This window comes from Mytilus edulis, chromosome 1, assembly GCF_963676685.1.
Source record: "Mytilus edulis chromosome 1, xbMytEdul2.2, whole genome shotgun sequence".
In the NCBI taxonomy this organism is placed as follows: domain Eukaryota; kingdom Metazoa; phylum Mollusca; class Bivalvia; order Mytilida; family Mytilidae; genus Mytilus; species Mytilus edulis.
Window position 1 is genome coordinate 87,853,286 of NC_092344.1, and position 22,216 is coordinate 87,875,501.

Genomic DNA, 22,216 nt, shown 5'->3' on the forward strand with positions numbered 1-22,216 from the left:
TTTTTTTGGTAAAAATATATTCTTGTAATACTATTAAAGTAACACAATAATAAAGTGCACACATCTTGTGTTTGTTTTATTTACCTCAAAAAAGATATGTAACACTCAATTAAATTTATTCATAGGGGAGAAGAAAGGAAAATATGTAATTCACCTGGTAAAAAAGTAGGAAATGTCTTTTGTTGTAGTGGACAAATTAATAATTTTATGGGTCTAAAATAAGTTATTAATTGTTATAATAAATTGTTCATTCATATGTTCTGCCTTAATTTGAATTTTAGAATATAAATCATACAATTATTAGCAGTTTATTACCTATCTATTTAACCTGTTTTGTTTGATGCGCAATACGGATTTCGAATTTGATTGATTTTTATGTGATTTCTTAACGACTTCGATTACATATCCTAGGGGAACAAAAGACATTGTTCATTAAGCATTTACATTTTCACAAAATTCTCATATTTTTTACATTGTGCATCAGTTGAACAAGGAATTTTCTTTCTCTCTTCAATCTTAAATTCATATAATTAATAGTTGATGTTTTTCACCAAGTTTATCAACTTTAGGACAGATAATAAGGAATAAGGAACTAATTTAGGATTCAATTGAAATAAAGCATGGATAGCAGGGTGCGCGATACTCTTATAGAAATGAACAGAATACCGGAGCGCAAGAAACAAAAATTCAAAACAGAAGCAATTCAAAGGTCTCATGCTAAACTGTCCCAGAACTTGAAATCCAAGCTGAAATTAAGGAAATTTAATAAAAAGGCCAAAAGATACGTTCCAAAAATGCCTGAAGTGACACCACCATGTGTACGCGGATTTTTTCATGAAGTTTTTCCTTTTGTGGATATCATGAGGAATTACAGCCCAAGAAAGTCATTACTGAAAGACTTTGTCGCTGGAATAACTGTTGGAATCATTCACATACCACAAGGTAAATACTTTATATATATTATATTTAACTTCGATCATGCACAGAAAACGTCTGATAAAGATTCAAATAGGACATGGAGGAACATTTGTTAGCATTTTTATTCTTTCAATGAAACACCCCTCTTTTTTCTCTTATCAAAAGTTCTGTTGTATTGAATTGAATTATAAGTGTATCAAAAGTTCTTTCATTGCTGAATATATTAAGTGTTTCAAAGTTCGCAATGAAATGATTTTTTTGTTCTCCTAACTTAATTTCGTAATTTCATTTTGATAGAACATCTTTTATTTCAGGAATGGCATATGGTTTTCTTAGTGGCCTACCACCAGTTTACGGTTTATACACTTCATTCTTTCCAGTCATTATGTATTTCTTCTTTGGATCATCAAAACATATATCCATGGGTAAGCCTCTTGTTTGTAAATGACGAAGCGATTTTGACGAGCTTGAAAATGAATAAGAGTGATTTAGATAATAAGGACCATCTCTTATCACTACAATGCAATCATCTGAGGAAAAACATCAACGTAAAAATATTTCTTTGTTTAAAAAGTAAATACATTAATAAAAATAATTATATATGCATATATATCAGGTAAACCGCAACCAAACAACATAATGGCATCAAAAGTCTTAAACAATAGACAAATGTCTATAAAAATATATAAACAATAGATATATACAATATACATTGTGTTAGCCATTACAAGTAGACTGCACATTTCATAGTGCACGTCTGGTCATGTGTCCCAGGTTAAAACCTCTGGTTTTATCTACCTTACTATACATTAAAATGTTGCATCTGAACATTAAGCGAACAACAATCTATCAATCGTCATGGTAACTCGTACTGTCCAAGCTTCAGTTTCAGTGTTGTCATTTGTTCACACATTTTTTGGGGCATAATTTGTACGTTTCCAAACTTAACTGCTTTAAACAAAAACCTCTTGGATATGTTCATTGCGAATTAGAAAAAACTCATATGGGATGAATATATATTTTCGTGATAGGAAATGTAATTCGAAATGACAATGTAAGAATACCGATTTTATCATCTTTTCTTTTAAAAATCCTTCGGAGGTATACCATTTTATACAATAAACAGTAATATTTGTTTATATTTCAGGGACGTTTGCAGTTACCAGTTTGATGGTTGGAGCTGTTGTGGAGAGGGGGTATGATCAATACTCAAGTGAAACTACTTTCACGAGTGACTTCAGTGAGTTAAATTCCACCCAAGTCAACCAAACCAACACTACAACCATGTCACCAGTGGCAGATCAAAATTTTGACCATATCAAACTCGGCATGGCTATGTCTGTTACATTTGTAGCCGGAGTAATACAGGTTTGTAGACTTTTTATTACAAGTATTAAATACTGGTACTGTTTTTTTCTTTTAACATATTTTGACTTTTTCTGTCGGATTCCAATGTTAAGAAGTTATTTGGAAAATCATCATGAAAAGTCATATTAAACAAGTTTCTGGTGATGATAATGTTATGGAAATCATTGAACCAATGCATGCATATTATACTAGATCATGTTTATTTTTTTAAACGTTTATTACAAATCCATAACGTATGTAATTGACAAAAAGATTAATCATTCGTTGTGGAACACGTTGGCTGCTAATCAATTTTCGGAATTTAGACTACAGAATCATGTCACAAAAGAGATGATAGCGGGACGTTTATTTGTTGTTTTTTTATATTTTCAAATGCGTTTTCCTTTGATAATTAAGTTTATCATAATAGTTGTTAAATGCTTTGGTGTATTTTTTTTATCAGAATCCGTGAAAATTTTCTTCCTTCCGCGTAGGCCTATGTTTATTTTTTCTTCCATCATTGGTTTCCCCTTCCATGTGTTGTTGCCGACTTTCTATAAAATATAAAAAGAGTCGCATGGTTAAGGTCAATGCATACAGAAAAGCTGTCAGCGAATGAGGATACGAGAAAACAATACGGTCAACAGCTGTGCATTTCTGAATATTTTTAAAAATAGAATGAGGAATTTCTGTAAAAAAGTATATGTACAAATGTGTATATAACTACTGTTTACTTGCGTAGTCGTATAACCATATGTGGATTTTGAGAACCCACAAGAGCCACTAGAAAATATTAAATCTTCACCATTTTCTAAACATTTTTAGACATATATCGAATTTTATTGTTGTCATCTCAGTACAAGAATCTTTGACAAATTACACGACTTCAATCTCGAAATTGTAAAATTTTCTCACCTCGCAGCAATATAACAATTTAACAATTCAACCCGTGTATGGAGTACACATTTTTTAACTCAAACAATATTGATAAAGTGCCTACAGCTGCTACTCGAAAAAAAATTAAACGTCATCTGTGCCGGGCTGAGTAATTAACGAACCAGCGACTCATTTTACAAAAATCTTACGAAAAAAATACTCGTGAGTTATGAACATTTCAGTATAACTTACGATCTATCTGCATATAAAAAAAAGGACCCCAGTGTTTTGCAAAAGAACGTCTCGTCCTATTTTCCAAATTAGGATGTTTCTGCTCTTAAAGTATTTAACTGTTGTTATAAGTAGTCTTCACGTGCTTTAAAACATCTAAACAAAATCAGTTTTTGTTTGTTTGTTTTTGTCTGTTTGATTTGTCTGTTGATCATTTGCCTTTTAAAGAAAAATGATATGCTGTCTGTTCCTTTAATCGCTGATTCATCCACATAAATCAAGCAGTAAAAATCTTCGGGCTAAAGCAATTTAGTTTTATTCCCTTTCGCATCCGATATTTAAGCTATGGGATTATAGTTAAAACATCTTGGAAAAGAGGAGAGCACAAAGCCCCTCGTCTATGAATACAATAAATAGTCTTACCTCCAAAAATGATATAATTCATATTGTATGAATGTTGCAACATCTTTTTAAGTGGACAGCATTTATTGAGTACAGTATAGGTATACCTCAAAAAATTATATAATTGTATAAATGTTGCAACATTTTTTTACAGCTGCTTCTAGGAATATTCAGATTGGGCTACTTAGCATCTTTCCTGTCGGATCCTTTGATTAGTGGCTTTACATGCGGTGCTGCAGTTCACGTATTCTCTAGTCAGGTGTCACATTTGTTTGGGGTACCTGTGCCAAATTACCATGGAGCATTCAAGTTAATTTATGTAAGGTTATTTATAATGACAGATATCACTGTAGAACATCATATTGTTTATATTATAGCTGTCATTCGTCTATTTAGTTAAAATTTTAGAATGGCTATTTGAGAACTAGTTAATGATCAGTTACAATAAGTGCATGAATGGATGGATAGAATATGATAATTGATGAAAAAGTATAACAAATATACGAAACTGCAAAGTTAATAAAAAAAGGGGAATCAGTCAGAAATAAGAAGATGTGGTATAATTGCCAATTAGACAACTCTCCATGAGAGACCAAATGACACAGAAGTTAACAACTACATAGGTCACCGCCTTCTATTAAAAAAAAACTGAGACAAAATCAAAAGTTATCAATCAAAGGAACGAAAACAAAACAACTGTCGTATACCTGGATTGCAATTGGTCCGTGCATTTACCGAAAAAAAACCTCCCACTTGTATGATAGTAACTTTTTAGACTTTTGTTTTTTTACTTAATACACATGGGTAAAACTAAGAATAGAAACGAGGAATGGGTCAGAGAGACAATAACTCGACCAAAGAGCCAATAACAGCCAAAGGTCACCAATGGGTCTTCAACACAGCTAGAAAATGTAATAAATGTGTACTTACAGAATTGTTTGATAAAAGAAAGTGAGGTAAATTGTATTCTTTCTAACTATTTTTCGTTTAGTATTATCGAGATTTCTTCAAGAACCTGCATTTGACAAATCCAGTGACTTCGACAGCTTCAGTAACATGCACATTTGTCCTGATTCTAATAAAAGAAGGCATCAACAATAACCCCACATGTGAACCTGACTTGCTAGTACCGGTACCTGTAGAGCTAATTGTGGTAAGTAATGTATCTTTTGAAGAATCTGACCAAATATATACCATTAATAGCTTTTGAATTATTTAAGACTTACATTTACATAAACTGTAACATTTGTTTGTTTTGGTACATGTTTGACGGTTTTATTTAGGTGCTTGGAATCACGAAAACGAATAATGGCTTATTCCGGTCACCTTGGTGAAAGCAAAATCAAAATTTAAAGGTGGCCGTGTTGTCACGATAGATTTTTCTTCAAAAGACGTCTTCGTCAATGCACAATAACCATGAAATTTGTAAACAATGATCGGAAATAAGTTTTTGAAATAAAAATAATATTTCATTTGAATATGAACCTACAAAAACCATTATGCTTGAAACTTTAGTAAAACATATTTTATCAAGGCCAAATAAAAGTATGACAAGATAACTAAAATAGATATCATATACTGTAGGTTGTTGCATCTACTGTAATTTCCCATTACACAAAGATCCACGATGAATTCAAGGTAGAAGTCGTTGGACACATTCCTGTTGGGTAAGTATATATTATGAGTTGTCATCGAAGAAGATGGCACTAAAGATCAATTGATTTGATGCATATCCTGCAAATCATCTACATAATACACAAAGTAAAATCACAAAAATACTGAACTCCGAGGAAAATTCAAAACCCTTATTTGATTAGTTTTGCTTCCAAAACCAATTAAGAAATTTTAAAGATGTTACCAAAAACAATTTGAATTTAAGCAATGGTCTAAAAACTGCTTATTTACATACAATACTACTGAGAAATAAAATCACAAAAATACTGAACTCCGAGGAAAATTCAAAACGGAAAGTCTCAAATCAAATGGCAAAATCAAAAGCCCAAGCACATCAAACGAATGGATAACAACTGTCATATTCCTGACTTGGTACAGATATTTTCTTATGTAGAAAATGACGGATTAAATCTGGTTTTATAGCTTGCTAAACCTCTCATTTTTATGACAGTCGTATCAAATTCCATTATATTGACCGTGATGTGTGTATAAAACAAACAGACATTATAGGTTAAAATGTCACAAATAGCGGTACAGCAGTCAACATTATGTCATAAACTTAATAACTATAAAAACAAAACAAATGTGTAACAAAGAAACACAATAAGACATATAGACAAAGCACATTAACAATAATGGAAGTGGTGATTTTTTTTATGGTCACATATAGAGAGAAACTTTACTTTAGCTGAATCTGAACATAGCAGCTAAAACGAATCTCTTTTTCCCTGTGTGTAATACATTGGCAAATATTATGACGCCTGCATGACGACTTTTTCAGAGAAATCTACTCTTGTTAATCTAATTTGGTTTTAGACTTTTTGTAGTTGTCGTTTACGCCAAATTTCATGTTATTGATATAACACACACACAAAAAGAAGATCTAGTCCAATAATTTTACGATTTTTAAATTATCTTTATGTCATGATGAATGGCTTCTGTGTTGTTTAATGACAATATTCATTATTAACAGTAGTAATTCAAGCTGTAAATTATGTCGTTAATTTCCGATCACTAAATTTTATTGAACAATTTAAAATATTGACTTTTTTAGTTAGCAAATAATTTAAATTTAAAAACAAGAAAAAGCGTGTTTTAAAATAAAAGCAACATATGTATAAACAAAGAAAAATGATATACAAAGAAAAAAAAACCGGACGTATACACAGAAACAAAGAAAAAAAAACCCAAGTATATACAAAAAACAAAGAAAAACATACGTATAAACAACCACTTGGCCCTCCATATAGCATGGGTTAGAACAAGTATACACTATGGGTGATACACCAGATTCACATGCGCACAACAACAACAACCCTTTTTACATATCTAAACATAATGCTGAAGACGAAACCATACACTATACCCATACAGTACAAATACCAAATAGCAACATGGTCACTTACTTGGACAAGGGTATACAACGACACATTATTTGAAAGAAGGGTGAAAGTGTGCTACTATTCGGTACTATGGTAGCTACAGCTATTGGTTGTATATTGTCGATCAAGATAACAATCAGATACAACATTCCAAACAGGTTTCATTAAGTCTTAACCTAAAATACAATTAGAATCAGCAGAATTTGAACGAAGCAAGTAAGTATTAAAATATTCAGATTATCGAAAGAAAGAGTCTTTGAGTGTATCACTCCTGTAATACTAGCTTTTGAATTTACTAAGAAACACCGAGTTTCAATATATATTTGTTTGTGTTTAAGTTCTATTGACCATAAAAGGTAGCACGAGAAATAGGAAATACGAAGATCACAATAATAAAATAGTCCATTACAGTCGCGTTTTATGATAATTTTGTTCCAGGTTGCCTCCGATGGAAGTCACACACCTTGGATACGTATGGGATGTAATAGGTGATTCCTTCGCTATTGCTTGTATAAGCTTCGCCATTTCATATTCCATGGCCAAGATACTCGCTGAGAGGAATGACTATAAAATAAATCCAAATCAGGTATGGATTCGATGAACATATACGTATAGTTTTATGAACATATATTTATTATTTGACTATAAGCACAACCAATAGCATTAGACAATTATGTTGAAATTTACCGACTCTTAATAAAGGTAATTGTATTGTATTATATTATGCCAAGAGATGACCCAAGTACCTTTCCAGAGTGTCGAATTCAATGGTGAGCTTCAACGGCAACTTTTGATACCTATTGGAATAATTCATTATTTTTTTGTCTTGCCAGCGGGTAAACATTGTGTGTTTTATTTTTAAAACTCCAGCTCGTATACTTTCAGGTTAAGAACATAATTCTTGTTTCTCAATTAGAATTTGGGTATAATTGTTTTGCAGGAATTAGTTGCTAGTGGCGTCTGTAACGTCTTTGGATCGATGTGTTCCTCGTTTTGTTCAGCCGCATCATTGTCAAGGAGTTTAGTGCAAGAAAATGCCGGGGGACGCTCACAGGTAAGTACAAGGATGACTCGATGACAGTTATTTCAATCTCTTTCACGCGGTCATATTATAACGAATTCTTTTTTATTTTTTATTCTTATTTTATTGATTTATCTTTTCAGATTGTTGGATTATTTTCCAGTTCTTTAGTCTTAATAGTTTTACTGTATCTTGGACCAATGTTTGAGTCCCTTCCAACTGTAAGTTTTAAATTCGAAAAAAATATATCAACTCAATTTCTGCATTTTACATATATATTGGTCTCTTGTGGAGAGTTATCTAATTGACAATAAATCCTCATCTTAGTACTTTTATATTTATATAATACAGAAAAAACGCGAAAATAGTTGTTATTTACAGAAAACAAAAAAATATATGGATTTTGAAAAACGGAAGAGGACTATCAATAAATTGTCCTGTTCCCAAGTTCCTATGCATTAAATAAAGGCAACAGTAGTATACCGCTGTTCGAAATTGATAAATCGATTTAGAATAAAACAAATCCGGGTTACAATATAAAACTGAGGGAAACTTACATGGCAGGACTACAGTACAAATAAATGCAAGAACATTCAGGACAAAGAAATACACAAATTAACATTACAATAGGACATTTCGACATGCTAATAGTTATCAAAGATACCATAGCTCGTTGAAAAAACAAATAAACATACAAAGATCGTTTTATATTACCTTATCATTATATTATCATTATGTTATAAAGTTATTCTTTTCTTGTACTTGCATGTGACTATAATGAAAATTATATTCTAATATGACGTGCTTCTTTCGCTTTGTCCTTTGAGAACAATCCCATGCTCTAAATCCAATACAATTTGTTTGCACATGCGTATATTGACTACTGTAGAATAATGAATTTTACAAAATTGGCATGCATTTAATATATTTCATTAAATTAAAACAGTTTCAAACTATTAATTGATGTGCATATTATTACTTATTTATTTATTATGACTGCTAAGTGTTGCATTCCGAAATTGACATATTTGACCTAGATACGACAACCGTTCATGTTGGCTTTTTTAACCCATCCCTCTGAAAAATCACATAGCCAGTCGTTTGCTTCTTTACAAACAAAAAAGGGAGGTTCATGGAAGAGCCTACACAAACGATCTACACGTATACACATCGGACATAGAAATTACCTTAATTGTCCTAATCAGAATCAAAATAATTGATGCACTATCGCAAAAAAGAAATCACGAATATAATGCCTACCCATGTTAAAACTACAATAAAGTATAGCTTGCATCAATTATTTCTTAAGTAAAATAGAATGCTTTTAGTAGATATACAAAAGGGGAAAATGAACGATTTTAGCTATTGAAGGATTAGATAAGGTTTCTGTGTATGCACATGATTTGTATTTCTTAGTTTACACAGTATTTTATTCAATTAAATTGAGTTGGATTGGGCAACAGGTATAACCTATGTAAGCCCTCTCCTTTGTATTTCTCTCCTTACACTGAATTTTGTGGTAGAATTTTCTGAGCCAAATAGCTCACCACAACATTTATTTTGTTATATAGTATAGCAATAGTATAGTAATCATCATTAAATTATTTCTTTGCTATGTTTTATTGGCGCCCACAACTCCACTCCTTTTATCGATAATAAAAATAATGAAAAAAATCCAGATAATGATAAAATTATTGAGCTATTTGAAACGAAATTTCATTGAAGCAAACATTCATCCTTTAAGTTATTTATTTCCCTAGGCACACTTATATTTTTTTTATATAAAGTTAATGAAATGCAAGGAATACAAATAGCATGATGGCAAACAAAGAAATCTCGTCCAATTTGAAATTTGGATTTTTCGTTTTGGTAAAAGTTGCAGTCTCTAACTTTTTGCTATGCAATCTTACGTTAATTGTCTGTACCGCAAATACGTAGGATGAACTTAAAATCACCTTGTGCTTTATTGCTAAGTCAATGTTTGGAACTGTGGTTATGATTCATTACTAAATATTTATGATCGAATGTCAATAAAACAGTAATAGACTAAAAAGATTGAGAGTCTAATAAGAGAATTCATTTTGAACTGAAAGTCAAGCAGTATATATACGCAAGCCTAAGGCATAGATACGTTTGATAAATGCTTTTTCTAGAGTTTTACTTAAATTTTACAGGCATTTGATTTTATGGTTACCTTAAAAAATCATTTTTAGATAGTTTCTCAAACCGGTAACTCTTTTTATAGTGGCTCTTGCATGTTTAAGGTTATGTTTTATTAAATAGTTGTTTGTTTTATAAAATTCAGAGTTTTCACTTAAATAACTTGTACAACTCCTCGCCTTAAATTTACCAGTCAAGATCTATTGAAATCAGCTCAACTAGTTAGAACAAACCATTAACTTCTTTATTGTGAATTTTCCATTTGAGGTTAAAAAAAAACCAGCTCATATTTATGTTCATATGTTCTGTGTCTTAGTCAGTACTTCTGAATTGATATGCAATAGCATTGGTATGGTAATATTAATAGATTATATTAGCTGTTGAAAAAACTTTAATTGTTTGAAAAAATAAGAACTTTCTAACTTAGGAATATATTATCTTAAATATATTTTGCAAACAACTTTCAGAATTTGTGGTCCTCAATGCTCTTTAACTTCGTACTTTCGTGGACTTTTTAACGATTTTAATTCGAGCGTCACTGATGAGTCTTTTATATACGAAACGCGCGTTTGGTGTAAAATTATAAGCCAAATTTGTATCTTTGATGTATTTTTTTTTTATATGTATTACTGATCATTCAAATGAATGTCGCATTTAATTCGTTTGTTAACATTTGAAATAACGTTTAAAATATCAGTAAACATGTTGTTTACCTATCACAATTAATACCGTTTCCACATTGAAACAGAATTGTAAATATCTGATACTTGTAGACAAACATGTTATAATTGATCAGAACCAGATCCGTGATACTAATTAGTTATATTTGAACAAGATACTATCATTTTAAAACATCGATCAACGTGGTTTTGTCTAATGCTTTTGGTGCTCAATGTATGAAAGTTTACTCATATTTTACAAAGGATATATTTATTGGAATATCCAAGATGAAATATTCATGACTGAAAAATAAAGATGATGATCGAGATTTTAAAAGTTCAGTCGATTAAAATTACACAGATAAAAAGGTCTGATAAAACATATGGTCTTTTGGATTGTTTTCCTTTTAAAGAATGTCATTGTTTCGTACTATATTATTAGATATCTATATTATATTGAAAACAAAATCATGTAACAATCTAATCGCATACTTATGTTTATAGCAACTGTTTGCTTTTTCATCAATACAAAATAAAAATCCGTTATTTTGCTATTGTATATTTATAAATAATTCAACATTTTTATTTTATGTAAACAAAAAGTTATGTTCCTAATCGTGGAAATGAAACAATATTCCTTAGGATATTTTCATTGGGTTTTCTCATGGGGATATCATGCTTGCATTTAGAACATTAAAACAGAACTTCTATATTGCGTCGTCTGGAATTAATTAGGATTAACCAATTGAATATTATCTTGTCAGAAAGATGGAATTTCGATTTTTAAGCCCCGTTAAAATGAATTTAACCTGATATGCTGATAGCTAATGGATGTTAAAATTACCTGCTAATTAATTGCAATACATATTCATCCTATACGATTATTTGACCACAAGGGAAAACGACTCATAGGTAACGGTTGACGCTCACGCTCTGGGACAGCAAACTCCTTCAACTGAAACAGTTACTATTAATATTGATACCGACTTCACGTCAATGTGAACCCTTAAATAAAGCATCTGATACGACACCAGTGGTTTATATTATGACAAACTGTAGCATCATTGATGACATTGTTATATCTTCCAGTCTAATAATTGTTAGTTAAATATTCATACAAGGTATTGAGTTTCAAATAGTCAAGGTTGGCATGTCATATATCATGATAAATAAAGCTGGAATATTAGAAATACCATGTCTATGACAGAGTTTGTTAAGATGCATTGAATAAGTGGTCAAGAAGCGAGGATTTAACGGAACAAGATAGTTCAGTTAGTGATACAACCTGAAACAATAAGTGCTTCGATGCAATTGTACATTTTAATTGACCGATGGATTATTACTTGATTACTGTTCAGTTTCCACTGAATTATTTAAATAACCATTTCATTATTTAAACATTATGATATATCTTGATGGCAGATATTTTACCGTTCAAAATATACCTTACTAAACGTGTTTCCCTTTTTTGCAGTGCATATTGGCTTGTGTGATTATAGTAACGCTAAAAGGGATATTCAAACAGTTTTACGATATGATTATACTATGGAGATTATGTAAAAGAGACTTCGTAAGTTAGCCTAAATACATTGGTGGTGGTGATTTGCCTGCTTGATGGTTATGGGAAATAATATTACATTTCAACCGAATTAACAAACATATTTTTTGCTCGACAACATTCACCTACTCACATTTTCCTGCAGTAATGGGTAATGTTTTGTAAACAGTATACCTAACACTTGCCAAAGTTATGTCTTACTGGTTACACGATGGATGACAATGAGGTAATTATCAATAGAAATGAAGAGGTGTAGGGGGTAATTGTACATGAATCATAAGTGATTGATATATTAATTGGTTTGTAACGCCATTTTCAGCACTATTGCACTATCTCGGTCAATTTTTATTGGTATAGAAAGCGGGAGAGAGCAATTGACTTGTTGTCTGAAAACTTAAGTCCTAAACAATCTGAGCAGTCAATTAAGACGCACCACCTGCCAGCTACCGGATTCGAACTCCGTATTTGTTATTTCTTAATACATCATTGGTGCAAAATTCGATTTGCTGTCCATTAGATTTTGATACCACCACTTAGTGACATAAAAAAATCCTAGTATTTGTGAACTTGCGGCAAACGAGCCAGTTACTTAGGAGTACTACTGGTAGTTTGAAAGGCGATTACTTATGCCACCAACTAAGTGTTGTGCGAGCTGTAATGTTTTAAATAAGTGCAAGATTGAAACGCCGTCTATCGATTAATCATTTTGCCAATGTGGCATTACTAAAACCATGTTCTTAAAACTGAATGAAACTCAACCTTTGTAAATTCTATAATCAGAATATTTAGCTCCTAAATATGTTGATCACGTTTTCCCAAGGAACATATTTCACACAATAGATGAAAGCGAATTACCTGGCTATCTGACTTTTATTGGTTATTTGTATGTACATTTTTACTCTAACTTGTATGTCGTCCCGTTTGTATGTCTTTCAAAACTGACCGATCTTGGTGGAGGAAAATAAAAACACTTGTTCAGACAAAATTAAACATTGATTCAACACTTAATCTGTATTATTTTGAAAATTATGCAGCACTCACATATTTCATTTTAAATAAAGTATTGTCATTGATTATTATGCATGTGGTATTTGAGTTTGTAGATGTATAACAGCACGTATATATTGTACTTTTAAATAAAATATTGTCATTGATTATGATCCAAGTAATATTTAAGTTTGTAGATTAATAGCAGCACGTATATATTGCACTTTTAAATAAAATATTGTCATTGCTTCACGTTTTATGTAAAAACCAATACCGTCACAAGTAAGGAATTACATTTAAGTAATTTACTCAAGAGAATGAGATTTATCAGTTTTTTCCAGTACATTAGTATTGGAAAATTAAAATTTTAATGAGTTAAGCAATAGTTTACTGGTTTCCATTAAAACAATCAATCCAGTTAACTGTCACCTGTCACAGTGGTCATGGAATCAGTGTTTAATGTTGTGTCAAGAGGGTATCTATAGGAAATAATGGGCTTGTTAACCATCCGTTGACTTTTGAAATGTTATTCTTGAGTAATGCAATAATGATGTTTTAAAAAAGTTAAATACCAAATTTCATACACAATAGAATTATCATTTATTAATACCGTTATAAGATATATTAGTATGGGAAATACTATCAAAGTCAGGGTTAATTTTTAACAAAGCCACTCTATGGCTATTCTACATCCCTTCCCGTTAGATAATAATCCAAGCGTACATGATAGAAATGCAAATGACAACGAAACAATCTTTACATCATTATCATGCATCAAATTGTCATTGTTTTGGAATCATCTATTAAACATGGATATGATCATGAATGGGAAAGAAATGTATGACGTAAACAGAATGTAAAAACAAGAAATTAAAACCGATATAAAATTGCAATTGTCGACATGTATTGGTAATCGATAAGACAGACAATTGCGAATTCTGTAATCCGTACTTTCATTTAATAATGTAAAATATGTCGTCGTCCTCGTTTATCATGATATTGTAGTGCATGTTTTGTTTTTAATATCATGGAGCCTTTTCGACACAGCGACACTTATATAAATATGTATGTATACAGCTGCGGGTGAGTGGGGAAAAGAAAGGGATGTCTTCTCAGTCTTTCTTTGTAAAGACTTGTTCAATCCACAATAATTTTTTTTATCACACACACATATTTAAATATCTTTGTCAAGTTCGAAGGCAATTATAACTGTTAAAACTTTACTGATTTGTAAATGATAGACCTAAAATGTAGTTGTTTCTTATTTTCAGACTGTTTGGTTTGTGACATTTCTTGCAACAGTTATCTTGGATGTGGGCCTTGGATTAATGGTTGGCATTGCATTTGCATTCTTTTTCGTTCTTAGAAATTCATTAAGGTTGGTATACTATTTAATAGAAATGTAAATCTAGTGTTTCAAACATATAATTAATAGCATTTAAGTGCAGTAGTATTGTCTAATCTGATTATAATACTTTCATGATAGAGTAATATTAAAAAATCTGCAATATGTACGTTAAACTTACTACCATGTATTTATAGACGATATCCTTATTGATGATACGGTTGGAAAAAGATTTAATAGATATATTTTGAAATTTACTATATACCAAAAAATAGGAAATATAATATCTACTCTATTCGTTTAAAAGTAACATTGGAATTATAAGACCTTTGTCTTTTTATCTGGATGGTTCATTATCATTGTGTTATCATTTGGGTGTGCATCTCTTCATATTAACTATTGACGTTGTTTTTTAAATGCATCAAAAATACCGTCATAATTAGGATGTTATTTTACGTGTACAATGGGTTTTTTTTGCGAAAAAATGCTAATTATCTATTACTTTTGATTAGAGTAAAGAACAATGCTTTAAATAGATGCTTTATTTTACAGACCACACATGTGTGTGTTAGGAAACGTTCCAGGGACATCGGTTTATAGAGATATTGCTACTAATAGAACGGTAATTATACTCCTATAATTTAAACATTGATTGACGTACCAATCATTTTGGGATACTCATTGTTATCAACATATTTCATCTGTGTTAATTTTCTAATGCTTTTCCGATTTTGACTGTGAATTTGAACGTTGAACTTTACAGTAATATATTCGTTTAACACGATATTTATTAATTACATTCTTTATAGAGATTCGGTATTGAACTAGCATACAATAATGACAGTTTTTTTTCACCTGTATCGTATCTGAAGAGAAATGCAAATGAGTTAAAAGAAAAATCATGATACTATTAGTTACATAGTGCGCTAGTGACCTAATGCGATATATATGGGGTCAGTAAATTCCATATGGGGTTTCGCTCTCGCCCCATATGGAATTTACTGACCCATTATATATCGTATTAGGTCACACGCACACTATGTAAAGAATTTATCTTACCGACTATCTAAAAATGTGATATTTAGACTAGTGGCCTATAAAAGTGATCAAGTTTCCCATTTCCATTCTCAATTTTATTCAATACTGTTAGTATTATTAACCAACTTCCATAGGTCTATTCAAAACCAAATGCCAACAATAACAACTTATTAGCTTTAAAAGTGTTGTATGGAATTAATTTCAATCGATCATTATCCATTTAATCGTCCGTTGAAACCTTTAAGATTTTTTTCTCATCGCCGTGGTGTTTGTATAAAGGGACACAACTTCACTTCTAACCTAATATGGAACCTTACTAACCTAATATGAAATATACGCGGTCCCCACGCGGTTACTCTTAACCAATCATATTCTTAGAAATATATAGGAGGTAAGATAAATTCAATGTCATTGTCATTCGACTACGTGTACAACTTGACCAATTAAATATATCGAGATTAACATACGACCTTCAGCTATAGATCGGACCTGTATAATAAGATTCTTGACATGAGATATTCATATTTATGCGACTGGGACATTATGATTATAAGATATCGATACAAGATGGGACAGACAGATGGCATATGCGGTAAGGTTGAGATGATTGTATGATATCAATCATATGAGATTCTTAATTGGAACAGTCATATATGCGATAAAAAATTTAATCAAAATATACTACATTTTTTTTGAATAAATGTTTCGTCATTTATTCAATTCAGTAATTTGACAGTTATTTTCTATTCGTTAGATGTGTTGAGCTTTTGATTTTGCCATTTCATCAAGGACTTTCCGTTTTGAATTTCCCTTTGAGTTCGGTAATATTGTTATTTTTTTTAACACAACAGAGCTTCCCTCGTCACCTCTTTGGGTTTAAAAATGCAGATTTCAATATATGTGTATACGTGATCATACTTGTTACAATGATTAGAACCATTCCTGTTTCAGGTAACAGAGGTTCCAGGTATTAAAATCTTTAGATTCGAATCAAACCTCTATTTTGCAAACGCCGATCAGTTCAGGGATAGATTATACGATAAGACGAAGATAAATCCAAGAAAATTAAAATCAAAGAAACAGAAGACCTTGTACAAAGCATTACTTCAGAGAAAAAGGGAATTGGAACTTGCGGAAATAGAAGCTAAAGCTGAAAAGAAAAGAACCAAGGTATGTTTTAAAGGAAATCGAAAAAGAAAAAGTTAAAAGAATGGGGGGGGGGGGGGGGGGGTATAAGCCTTGATTGCCTTGAACGTCTGTTCAAATTCTGGTGTTCAGTTGCCGAACTCCTAACGTTTGCCTAATTTGATAGATAAAAGGTATATGTTAAGCTTAAAGAAGTATCAATTTGCTTCATATTGCATTTTAAAGACAAAATTGTCCGTATGCAAAACTTAGTTATCAATCATGATAAAAGGTTTCAATGAATGGTTTAAAAAAAAAAATACTTTAAAAGTGAAAAAATAAAATAAAAAAGAGACCATTTATAGATAATTAAGCGAGAATAACTATAACTTTATTTTAACATTACTGTATTTCAACGTTAACATTCTTATTCTGCTCTAGTATCTGCACTGATATTGATTGTGCAAACACATAACGATGAAATGCTCCATATTTCAAAGTAAATGCAAATATTGGAATTTGTATATTTTTTTGTATTCCTCGAATTTAATATCAATTTAACGACAATATTTTCATGTTATTTGCATTTGAGAATATACATAAACTTGAGTAATCAAACATATTTCATCGAACTTAAATTAATATCTTAAAGGGACTTCTAATTAAGAAGACTGTTATTCTATTTCAGAAAGAACTTGAAAAGCAAAAAAGTTCGATTGAGGAAGAGGTGAATAAAGAAATCCCTGTAGAATGGACAGAAGAACATGACCAGTTGCTAGCCAAAGAGAAAAAAGAACTTAAAAGGATTTTCCTTAGAGCTTGGATACCACCAATACACACGCTTATCATAGATTGTTCTGTAGTTAGCTATTTAGATACAGTGGCCGTCAAAGTTTTAACACAGGTATAAATTTTATAGACTTTTATACTGATTATTCGTTTTTAATGATAAGGGTCTATATACGATGCATGTCATTACTAATGTTGATATTGTTTCTTGATTTGAAAAATATTGCATGTCTGTATCAAATAATGTAAACACATACTAGTATAAGTTGCACACACAGAAAACTTTTGTTTTGACATGTATATTTTACACATTGTAAATACTTCCACAAAACAAATACTTTATGCATAAACAAAACTCATCAAATATACCAAGCTTATATTTCGTACGCCAAATGCGCGTTTCGTCTACGAAAGACTCACTAGTGACACTCAAAGAATGAGAACAAAGCCAAATCTAGAACAATGACGAAGAGCATTGGCACCCTCAAATTTCAAAACGTTTTTCAAAATGCAACAAAGGTAATTGGTTTTGCCATGTGATTAGGGACTTTCCGATTGAATTTTCCTCGGAATTCAGTATTTTTGTGATTTTACTTTTTCTTTGGGTAGAACTCAATTAAGATTAAAAGTATTTGATTTTATTAATCTCTATTCAAGCATGAAGTTATGGTTGGAAATTTTGTCAAAGCATAAACATTTTTAAGCACATTTTTTGCCGTGCAGTATTGAATAAATCATCAAACAAAACATAGTCAAAAAGTGAAACCACAGTAGAGATGTAAAGACCAAAAGGTGTATAAAAGATAATAAAAACTCGGACCAACTATAGCTATGGTATCTAAATATAATGACTAATTTAGTAATTGTGTTTTATCTAAACTGTTTTCCTTTTTTTTTTTATCTATATAGTCTCAGAGATTAAACACAAAATTCAATGACGTAAAGTTTTATATTTTATATACATTGAAAACAAATCTTTCCATTTGCAGATATTTGCAGATTTTAAAGAAATTGGAATAAAAGTATTCCTTGCTGGATGTAGAGGTATTTACAAATAAAAAACCAACTAAATTGGGGTACATTAATAAGGCGTATGTATAAAACCAACACAGTTCCAATGTAAAGCAAGTGTTAAGCAAAACTTTAGCTATCTTATAAAGAATACCAGAAGAAGCAGCAATGAAGATCAATATTTGTAGAAATCTTGAAAGTATAAAATACGACTTACTCATTATCCATCAGTTGAAGAAATTAGATGAGTTAGATAGCACACTTCACAGCAAACTCACCAGAGTCCTCTTAAGCGTCGGGAATAAATATCCCTCATCAACCTAGCTATTATTAAGGAAAGAAAAAGAAACGGAAGATACCAAAGAAACATCAAAATTCTTTTTCCAAAGAGACAGAGACAAGTCTATGGCAAAAAAATGAAAAACGGCAAAAACAGAAAACGTACATCAAAAGACTACATAGAAAACTAAAGATTTCAAACAAACAAACCAAGAACATGTTTGATAAAAGAATTGATGACAATGAAAACCCCTTCAAACTGTCTTCTGACAATTATAATTTTGAATTGAATTATTGATTCATTCTTGAAGTTAAAAACTATTGAAAAGTTTTACTTTAAGACATCATAGATACATTTGATAGATCAATATTTAGACTTATTCCACCGGGTTAACTAAATTCGTATTTTTAATTTTGCAGAAGACGTAAGAGACTTGTTAAAGAGAACAGAATTTTACCGCTCAGTAGATTATAACCCTATTTATTACACAGTACATGAAGCCGTGATCATTGCAAACGAACTAAATACTATTAATTTGGTGAGTAGAATGATATCTTAAGTAGTATTTTATTACAGTAGAGAGTAAAAGTTTAAAAACTTTAAGTAACATATATTGAGTTGAAATAAAAAGTGTTTATAAGAAATAGATAATATACATAGCTGATACTTTCTGTTTTTAGTAAAATGGCAAATGTCTAAAGAAAATCAAGATTTTTTTCATACTAAATGACCATATCATATTTGTATTCAAATTTAAACTTGTTTAACCTATAGTTTCAGAGAGAACCAGGTCGTGTTGATATGCATTCTATAGAAACAGAAACAGACATAGATCAATCTTTAGCAACTACATCTGGCAATACATATTCATCTGCAAACGAACCACAAGGAGCAGAATCAAAAATTAAACAAATTCAGGTAAGATGTTTGTTTAATTTTTTTGCTGCTTTTGAAGGATGCTTTATCAAGTCATGAATATGACAGTTGTTGTCCATTCATTTGATGTGTTTTATTATTTGATTTTGCCATTTAGGTTATCATTTAGGTAAAATATATATATTTTAAAAAAAATACAAAACGCATGATCAAATACAAAGAAGTGTAATCAAGAACGCCATATGTGCATTTCGTTTATACAAGACTCCAATTAAACAGAAATTTTCATTTGATATTTCTATTTATAGGTATGAGATTGCTCAGCAACGACCATGATTGCAGCTGATATGTCTATGCAACAAGATAGTCCCTACAACGAAAAGTCTGTCTCATAGCAATATACATACTTTATAAGTTCATGTACTTTTACTTAAATTTGTGTGCAGTATAATCCAGTGTATATGGACAGTATATCAATTTCAGATAAGTGGTTGATTCAGTTATAATTTATATGAAATTGGTGTCTATTTAAAGCATAAACCTTTTATGCAAAAATATGTAGAAGTAGTGGGTACTTACGATGTAAATAAACTTTTAACTTACAAGATGTATTTAACAGATGCAATGTATATAGATTTTTTATCATTGTACACACAAATATATATTTTCCAATTGATATCAAATTATTTTACACGTCTTAAAATTAAATCAAATTATTTATATCTTATGTTTTTGATATAAGGGTGTGCCTAACTGTATTTTATTTGTTGAATTATTTTAGGAGGATGTTTTTGTCTTCTAGTATTTGAGTTTCATATAATGGGCAGAGATCCTTGTCACAAAGTTTTAATTTTCAATCGTAAATTATGTGCCCAGTCTTTGGTTTTCTATGTAGTTTAATGTGTACCATTAATTGTCAGTTTGTCTTTTTCATTTTTAGCCATGGCGTTGTCAGTTTATTTTCGATTTATTAGTTTGAATGTTCCTCTGGTATCTTTCGCCCCTCTTTTAGTAACTATAGTAGTTTATCGATGTTCAAACCTTATCAATTCATTAAAAAGAACGATACAAAGGAAGGTAAAAAAGAGCGAGACCGAGTGAGTAGACGGGGCATGTACCTTTGGCTTGAGAGTCTAGCACATTAAGTTAATAATTCACAATCAGCGCGAAAGATTTTATGTCGCTGTTGAAGGGAGACAAGGCAAATCTCTTTGGTTCAAAAACCGTACCTACTTTTTAGTTTGTATTTCAGTCGTTTTCCACATTACTCGGAACAATTGTGGTGACAGGAACACACCCCTTGTTAATGAAATCATTGTTTAAACATGCACCATTGTAACATATACACACAATGATGGACCAGAGGGAATGTTACTGTTGAAAAATAGTAATAGATAAGAAGTGTTTGTTAGCTAAAGGCAAATAAATGACGCTTTTGTGTGTAGTATTGAACATGAAATGCTGAGAATATGTTATTAGCAAAACTTTTGGGAATTTGTTGTCCTCCATGCTGTTCAACTTCGTACTATATTTGGCCGTTTTATCCATTTTGATTCGAGTGTCACAGACAAGTCTTTCGTAGACGAAACGCGAGTATGGCACAAATACAAAATTTCAATCCAGGTATTTTGATGAGTTTATTTGATAAGACCATAATTCAACAACACAAAAAGAACGAAGACATCTGAACGGCAAACACACGGTATTCGGAAATACTAGACAACATTTGCCGATCTTTAAATCTCAACGAATTTAGAAAAAGAGTTAAAAAATAAAATTAGACATATTCAAAGATCACAAAGACACACTATGATTTGAAAAAAGACAACTAACAGTATTCATAGATGTGAATTTATCTGCTCTGCAAAACGTAATAGAATTATTAGAATAAGTAAAGTTTTCTGTACTTTCCTGTTTTCTTTTGTTGCCTCGATCCCTCGACTGAATTAAGTCTAATAAGAGCATTGTTGGAAATTACTTCCATAATATTCAAGTGCCTCTCGCGTATATTTTTCACTTGTAGACAACGTCCCTACCGTAAATATTTTGTACATTAAATAGTTATCAAAGGAACCACGATCATAATAATTTTTGAAATACGCTAGACGCGCGTTTCGTCTACATAAGACTCATCAGTGACGCTCATATTAAAACAGTTAAAAAGCCAAACAAGTTCAAAGTTGAAGAGCATTGAAAAAATCAAAACTTCCCAAATGTTTTGCCAAATACGGCCAAAGTTATCTACTCCTGGGAAAAAAATCCTTAGTTTTTCTAAATGTTTTGTGAACAGAAAATTTACAAAAATTACCATATAATTGATATCTTGTCAACACCGAAGTGCTGATAATTGGGCTGGTGATACCCTCAAAACGAAACGTCCATCAGCAATGGCATCGACCCAGTGGTGTAAAATAGTTACCAGGCTTATAATTTAACACGCCAAACACGCGTTTCGTCTACATAAGACTCATCAGTGACGCTCATATCAAAACAGTTAAAAACCCAAACAAGTTCAAAGTTGTCACGTAAATCACAAT

General features: G+C 31.1%; 1 protein-coding gene across 1 annotated transcript; it reads left to right on the top strand.

The window, feature by feature from the left end:
* The first annotated feature begins 479 nt into the window (after nucleotides 1–479).
* LOC139493744 (prestin-like) lies at nucleotides 480–20,401 on the top strand. The gene is made up of 18 exons (XM_071282044.1): nucleotides 480–942; nucleotides 1,233–1,343; nucleotides 2,066–2,286; nucleotides 3,929–4,093; nucleotides 4,766–4,927; nucleotides 5,359–5,441; nucleotides 7,269–7,416; nucleotides 7,771–7,884; nucleotides 7,995–8,072; nucleotides 12,145–12,240; nucleotides 14,487–14,593; nucleotides 15,113–15,182; nucleotides 16,550–16,768; nucleotides 17,412–17,627; nucleotides 18,502–18,556; nucleotides 19,223–19,341; nucleotides 19,578–19,721; nucleotides 19,988–20,401. Exons 1-18 carry the CDS (start codon nucleotides 621–623, stop codon nucleotides 19,991–19,993), a joined length of 2,436 nt encoding a protein of 811 aa, XP_071138145.1. The 5' UTR covers nucleotides 480–620; the 3' UTR covers nucleotides 19,994–20,401.
* The last annotated feature ends 1,815 nt before the right edge of the window (nucleotides 20,402–22,216 follow it).

Coding starts and splice junctions, on each gene's coding strand:
- LOC139493744 (XM_071282044.1), top strand. CDS start 621: ATGGATAGCAGGGTGCGCGATACTCTTATAGAAATGAACAGAATACCG. Junction 2,287..3,928: donor TTGTAGCCGGAGTAATACAG/GTTTGTAGACTT, acceptor ATTTTTTTACAG/CTGCTTCTAGGAATATTCAG. Junction 16,769..17,411: donor CTGAAAAGAAAAGAACCAAG/GTATGTTTTAAA, acceptor ATTCTATTTCAG/AAAGAACTTGAAAAGCAAAA.